General features: G+C 37.0%; 1 protein-coding gene across 1 annotated transcript in view; it reads left to right on the top strand.

The window, feature by feature from the left end:
- Nucleotides 1-552: 552 nt before the first annotated feature.
- LOC111054000 (protein Wnt-10a) overlaps nt 553-7,204 on the top strand; it is a 39,496-nt gene continuing 32,844 nt past the window's right edge. The window contains exon 1 of the mRNA XM_022340958.2: nt 553-772. Within this exon, the coding sequence (XP_022196650.2) occupies nt 708-772 (65 nt within the window). The 5' untranslated portion in view covers nt 553-707. The remainder of the gene's footprint in view (nt 773-7,204) is intronic.

Raw genomic sequence — 7,204 nt, 5'->3', positions numbered from 1 at the left:
TCAAGTTGGTTTTAAATAATCTAGAAGCTATTTTGAACCTCGCAACTGATAATGGATTTACAAACAGTTACTTATCCAATCTCATAACAAACCACTGAGGATAGGTTGACGAAGAGTGAATAATAGCAAAGTATTGTTTTAGTGAATACGTTTAATAAGAAGAAATGGAAGGAATATTATTTTATGATTAAATAAACTGATAGAATTTCTTGAGTTTCTGCCCTGAGAAGCATTGAATCAGATGTTACTGAGTCCATTTGGGATGAATTTCGGATGAAAGTGACCTCAATCAGATATTAACCTTGACTTTGAACCGTTATCAATAACACTACTAGTTAATAGAATTGACGTAAATTCAACACAGTTCCCGAATGAATTGGCATAATTTTCATTTGCAAGACTTTGGTTAGAAGGGTGGTGTCCAGTGGAGTGAGAGGGGGTGATTGAGCACGCACCTAGAGGGATGCGGAGCTCTCTTCCGGAAAGAGAGAGAAAGTGATGCGATTGGAGGGAGAGCGGCTCCAGGGAAAGCCTCCCTCCATCCCTGAGCCCCCTCCTCTTGGTGGTGCTGTGGTGTGCGCTGGCTCTTCCGCCTCCTAGTCGACGCCAAGCTACGCAACGCAACGCTGCGCCGCGCTGTGTCGAGGACCGCCACCCGGGATAATGTCGCGCAGGCGATCGCCGACCCGCCGGTCATTGAGCAGGGGATGAAGCAAGCGATGCCTGTAACCCTTCTTCTCATCACTTCCACTTTCCACCTCTTATGGCAAGGGTAAGCACCTCTCACTCAATCTCTCTCACTCAGCTCCCAAGCAAAACTGGTTCCATTATCACCACCGGACGAGAGGCACCACCGCCTTATCATAGCTGCTCACACATAACCTTCAAAATGTGCGGATTATCAGTGCGCGAGTGTCTATCACTATTAGCGATTTCCACTCGGTTGGCATCTTGGAAAAGTGACTTCCTTCTTGCAAGGATTACTCGTTTCAGTAGGTATCAATAATTTCAATTTCCAGCACGAATGCGTCCATCTATCCAGTTTGACAAGGGTGAAATTGACCCATAGTGGTGAGTTTGATGGTGTTTCAGTGCGCGAAGGAATTTTACTGAAGGTATCCCTGATAAAGGTATGAAATCTGTTGTGAAAGTTCACACAAATATGATGGAAGCCACTTTTGCATCATATTCAGTGATAGAGAATGGTGTACGTACCGTATATTACTTATCAGTTACAGTTTTTGACATGGGTTAATATTCTAGTGATGTTCATGTGATTATGGATCAATATTATCATGATGAATTATAAATCAAAATCTATAAAAAAAGATCATTATTACTGATAAGATTTGATTATGTAGAACTCTTGTAAATGATAATGTAGATTTCCCAAAGCTATGTATTAATTAAGAAAAAGTTTGATCGAGATGGGATTGAGTCAACATAGATTGAATTCGGAAGCCTACTTCCAGAGAGAATTCCTACTTCTATGGAAATCTGGCTTCAAAATAATAATTATTATGTGATTTCAATTGACTATTCTCCGGTATACAACTGACTCCAATTGGCTATCGCTTGAGTTTAGGTTCCTTGTAAAGCTTACAGGCTAGATAGTCGCTTTAGACAAAGTTTTTCCACTCAAAATACTTGGAGATTGATAAAAAATATAAATAATTCCGTGCTCTTTTACTGATGTGTCTTCGTTAAGATCTGATAAGAGACAGGTAGATTAATGAATTCATCAATCATGCTTCAATTCAATAAAAGTGAATTAGAGACTTATGCGGGTTGTTGTTGATCAAACAGCTAGGAAGGATCCTTATTACCATTGCAATTCATAATAGAATGTGTCTAATCATGAGTTCAGTTCAGTATTAATCAATGAACTAACTAGGAAGATATTATTATATAATGATAAGTTTATTGATAGAGGACGTTGAGAATGCATTATTTTCACAGGTTGATTAAGAGTTTCCTCTAAATTTCAATCACCCTTTACTATAATGTGGATATCAATTAAGACGCCCATTTCAATTTAAAATGAAATTGATACATTCTAAGAAAAAGCTTCGATCCTAAGTGACAATACGTGGATTATAATCATAATACTTCGACTTTTCAAACTTCTATTCTATTTTTAATAAGAAATGTATGACTTCAATTGAGATAAATAATGGAATGATAGCTACGATCGGAGCATGTACATTATTATAGGATAAGACACTTGAAATGTCCCGTTTAGAATCACCGTTCAGATGATATATGAAGAAGATTTCTCTCCAATTCAGAAGCGACTATTATCAAAATAATTCCAGTGAGATCACTCAGTTGAGTTACAAGAAGATGGTACCGTGTACTTTGAGGAAGTAGATGAGTTTATGAAATTATTTCTATTGAGGAGGATCCTCTCATAGTTCTCCGGTTATTTCTTAAAATGGTAATTTTCTTGCTCCAGACTACTGGAGACCCGACTCCAAACTTGACATTTCGTTATAACCTGATACATATTACTCCGATTCCAATCTTGATATTTCGATTTAATTTGATACAAATGACTCCGTCAAACTAGTGTTCTTTCAATAAAATTTAGTCTTAGTAAGCTTCTCATTTCCCAGATTTCAAGGTAAAACGAATCCAGAATATTTCCCCAGCACATATAAATGAGTAGGAGCAGGAAATATCTTACGATAGAATAATATAATATCGAATTAATACAATATTATAATGATTGAGTAGATTTAGATTCATCTGTGCGGTATATAATAGCCGCCTGATTGAGAACTGAACACAGATAGAGGACAGAGCAGACATTTTTTGTGTTAAAAATTACTCAAGCTAAATGAATCTTTATAGCTCCAATAACTTAGGAAACACTTTATGCATGATTTTCAAATTAGCCTATTATATTATTATATCCAGATGGTTTAACGTTTCAAATGACAACCGAGATAGCTCATCATTTCAAGAATCTCATTTTGTTGTTCTGCTCTGAATGAAATGTTGCTGTGATTTCAATATTGTAAGAGTTTGATTCTGTTATTTCAGAATAATTCCAGATATGCTATTGTTGATTAATCGATGAAAATGTAGTCGGTTTTCACTCCATAATTTGATCGATTATTCCACTTTATCTATTCCAATGAACGTCTGTCGTGATATATTCCTTATAGTCAGTCCTGCAAATCGATCATGAGGCTGCACTGAGACGATGTGGAATCGCACGTTGATGTAAGCCTAACCAGTTGTCTCTCAACAGGTGATCAGCGGACACAGAGGACTCTGTGAATGAAGGTCCCAAGTTGGTGCGTGTAATTCCAATTACTCGTGGATTCTTCGCGCTAAAGCTCAGGTGGTCACTTCAATGCAACTTCTACAGTGAGAGATGGATCAGAAATTTGAAAACATTATATGCTGAGTAGTGGAGTTAGACAGTATATTTTCTGTAACTGTCATAGCAAGAAGTGTAGAATGAAAATGAAATACCAGAGATAAGTGATTAAACGATTTAAAGAAAGATTCAAATACATTGAATGTAATATTGAAACTTGATTAGATATTGTTGATTGAGAAACCAATCAATTTAGAAGTTGTTTAATATTTTATAGTAGTCTTTTCAAAGATCGTTTGCAAAAGTGTTCAATAACAAAGCTGTAGTTTTCAATGAATCGTTCATATCACAATCAATAATAAAACTGAATAATAATTATCACTCACGTGTAGCTAGAAACTCGGTAGAATTTTTGATAGCTGCACCCACAATATTACAAGTATTCTCCACTTATACGGAGTACATCCAAAATAATATTGTGACATATCATATTTCACATTTCTCCCTACCAGATACAAGTTTTCAATGATCAGACATTTTTATTGTTGCCATATCCGAATCATCTAGTTCTGGGAAAAAATTATAATAGAAAATTATATTGCGATCATAAACTTCTCATATTATTCTTAATCGCAGTCCGATATTCGAAATCAATTAATCTTATAATCCTCTGTTTCTATGAAAGTTTCAAACAAGAATTTGTGAATCAATTTTTTCAAAAACACTCATTTTTCTTTTTTTGTATCAATGAGTTTAATCAGGGGTGCCTACAGGAAAGGGAGGTTTGACGCAGACTGCGTCATTAAAATTCTTGGGAGGGTTCAAAAACATATCTAGGGGGTCCAAAAAAGGAACCCTGTTCTTATGCGAGGTTCTAAATTTATGGAGCTGAACTTTTCTGTATTGAGGGATACTGTACGTCATTGTTACCCCTGGTATACTAATTCAACTATTCATAGTTTGCGAGAGTATTTATTAGTAAAATGATTGTTTACGAAGGAATTTTCAAGTTCCAGAAGGAACGAATCCAGAAGGAATTTTCAAATAATGAGAATCATTTTTGCAGTATTTCTTTATAGACATCAGTTTGAATTTTCAAATTTGCACATCGTTCAATGCAAATAGATTGATTTCAACGTCGAATTCTGGAAGTAATTAAAGAATATATTTTTCGATGTATAGGTACTACGCAGACAAAGACACACACTTGTTTTACATTCATCAATGTTTTGGGCAGACAATCAGCGATGTTGAACACTGTTGAACAGTCCATGGAGTGATAAGTGATAAATAATTGATGACAGAATTTATTGTAAGATAGTGTGGTTTCATGGCAAACTTGATGCCTCATTTTTATCTGGCGCAGGCAATTTGTATTCAGTGCGAGGAACAAGACTGTTGACAATGGCATCACGCAGTTGGCCGGCCAGGTGTCAGCACCAGCAGCATCAGCAGCACCATCACCAGCACCACCAGCACCAGCAGCAGCACCATCAAGTGTGAATCACTTTGCTAGGCGTTTACGATGATGAGATAATATTTATTATTATGGCCTTAATGTCAGACTACTTTTTCTATTGTCTTGTTCAACAAATCCATTCTACGTGTGAGATGAATTCTGAACAGTAGATTATACGATACGCGCACAGTACCTGTGAAACGAAGCCTTTTTCCAGTTTTTGTTCAGATTTTATCACGCTACTTGTGGCACTTTCTTAGGATGTTTTCTTTTGATACGGCGTCGAGATTCTAAGGTGTTGAGAGACGAAACAGTGGGAAAACTGTTGCCATATTCAGATATAATTCAAGGCTTTGCCGCCAATTACTTGAGGTCTTGAATGAAAGTGACTTCAAGGTTTTTAGTCTGGCAGGTTATGTCCCAAGCGAGCTGAAACAAGGTTGAATCATTCAAGCATTATAAGAGGATTGGACAAACTAAAAATGAAAAGTTTCATTTAATTCTGCTAGTCATAAATGCAAATTCATCTCAACAGTCAACACTAGCGTACAAATAATACACTAGCGGAATAAAGCTCCTAATCCATTCAACTTCACAGTCTTATTGTGTCCTATAGATAGTAGCCAAACCAATTTCTATCATCCTTCAACATTTTCCCAATCATAAATCTCATTCTCTCATAATCTAGTAATCTTGTATACTCTACCCAATTGAATGGGTTTATTTTCATTTTCGATCATTCGTCAACTCAAAGAAGTCTCCCCGCTTCTCTGTGTCCATACTGAGTAAAAATTATTTTCTCCATTCTCGTATTTAACTCATACTTTTCATTCAAATTAAATCGGTTACTGAATCAAGTTGGTCATCCAATTATCAAACATGAGTAACCGATTATATGGCTGCAGATATTGAAGAGAATTAGAATCATCCTTTTTTAAAGATGCTATTGTACTTAAATAATATCACAATATGTTGCCTAAGATACTGTAGAATAGAAAATCTGAAAACAGAAATATCCTATTCTCATTTAAAATAGTATTCAATGATTGACTATAGTTATCAAGAACAGGAGGTGATTAGGAATTGTAATTTGAATGACTGCAGTGATACACAAATTAAAACAGTCAGTGGCATTGTGCTATCTGCTTTCGTTGCAAAAGTTGGATCATAGGAAGTGAGAGGAGCAGTTTGTCAATAGAAGATTTGAGCAGTACTTTCTAGACAAGAGATCGGATTAAAATCACCAAGGCAAGCAGAGCTTAGAAGTAGTTTATTTTGTTGGGATGCACAAATGACATGGTTATCGATGTGTGCATAAGGGAAGGAGTAACAGAGTGAGAAGGAGTCGCTGTGGGGGACCGTGGAGTGAAGAGCAGGGCCAACTAGAGGTAGAACGGTCCCCCCTTGTCAGGAGGGTTGCCAAGGGAGCAGATCAAAGGACGCCGACGCCCAGGGACTCTGCAGGGATGAATCGCGGTCCTTTGGCTTTGCAATGAGCGCGCTGTCGACTATCCGAGCCCTTATTATCTGATAACGCCCGCGGATACGACCCTTCTACTTTCTATTAGCGAATTAAAGCGATTTAGTAGTCTGGCAAACATGCGCACAAAGCATAGTGAGCACCCTTCTCCTCCCAGTCACCCCACCTCTTGCCTTGTCGGCGTCTTAATTAATTAGCTCTTGAATAAACGGAACAGGTTTTCAAGTTATTAGCCTCTGGCACGTGCGGGCACTTTCTTTGATTTCGGCCTCTCCAATTTCTCCCCATTCGTGACGATGTCACATCTACATCTAGCAAGAGACAACTAACCCTACCGCATCAGTAAGCGTATTGAGTAGGGGTTAGTTCTTAACAACTCTACTCTTTCATACACGAATTTGTTTTGTTATTGCTGTCGCAAAGCTGAATTTTGTGTCGTTCCAATATTCAGTATATGAGCATACAGATTTTCAAATCAATGAAATTCAGTTCAATCGATTTTTAAATTCAAAGCATCAGAAATCTACATTCTGGAGGCCCATTTTTCTACAGATGTGAAATAGGGATTGTAGAGAGTGTTGGAGTATCTGATACTTTGTATCCTTGAAATCTACGTATAATATTACCTCTACTCTCTTTTTATAAACGTCATTGAACTTTTTGCTTGTTATGTGAAACTCAAATGCTACTTCACTAAATGTTATATAGGCTACTAGTGTTGTGTAATACTTTCGATAATCAAATTCGATGTTCATCTTTCAAGTAATTTTTGAGCAAAAAACTTAATTCATCATCGTCATCGTCATCGTCGTCATGGATTAGGCTTTCAAGCATGTTCCGGCGTCCATCTCTTCCTCTGTCTACCAATACTTGTTCTGTCTATATTTGCTTGTGGAGTAGGGCATTTAATGAGAAAGGGTGTTGTGGCATTCTAAGG

The sequence above is a fragment of the Nilaparvata lugens genome, chromosome 3 (genome assembly GCF_014356525.2).
Source record: "Nilaparvata lugens isolate BPH chromosome 3, ASM1435652v1, whole genome shotgun sequence".
Taxonomy (NCBI): domain Eukaryota; kingdom Metazoa; phylum Arthropoda; class Insecta; order Hemiptera; family Delphacidae; genus Nilaparvata; species Nilaparvata lugens.
Note: the sequence above shows the minus strand (reverse complement) of the source record. Positions and strands in the feature narration are given on the sequence as shown.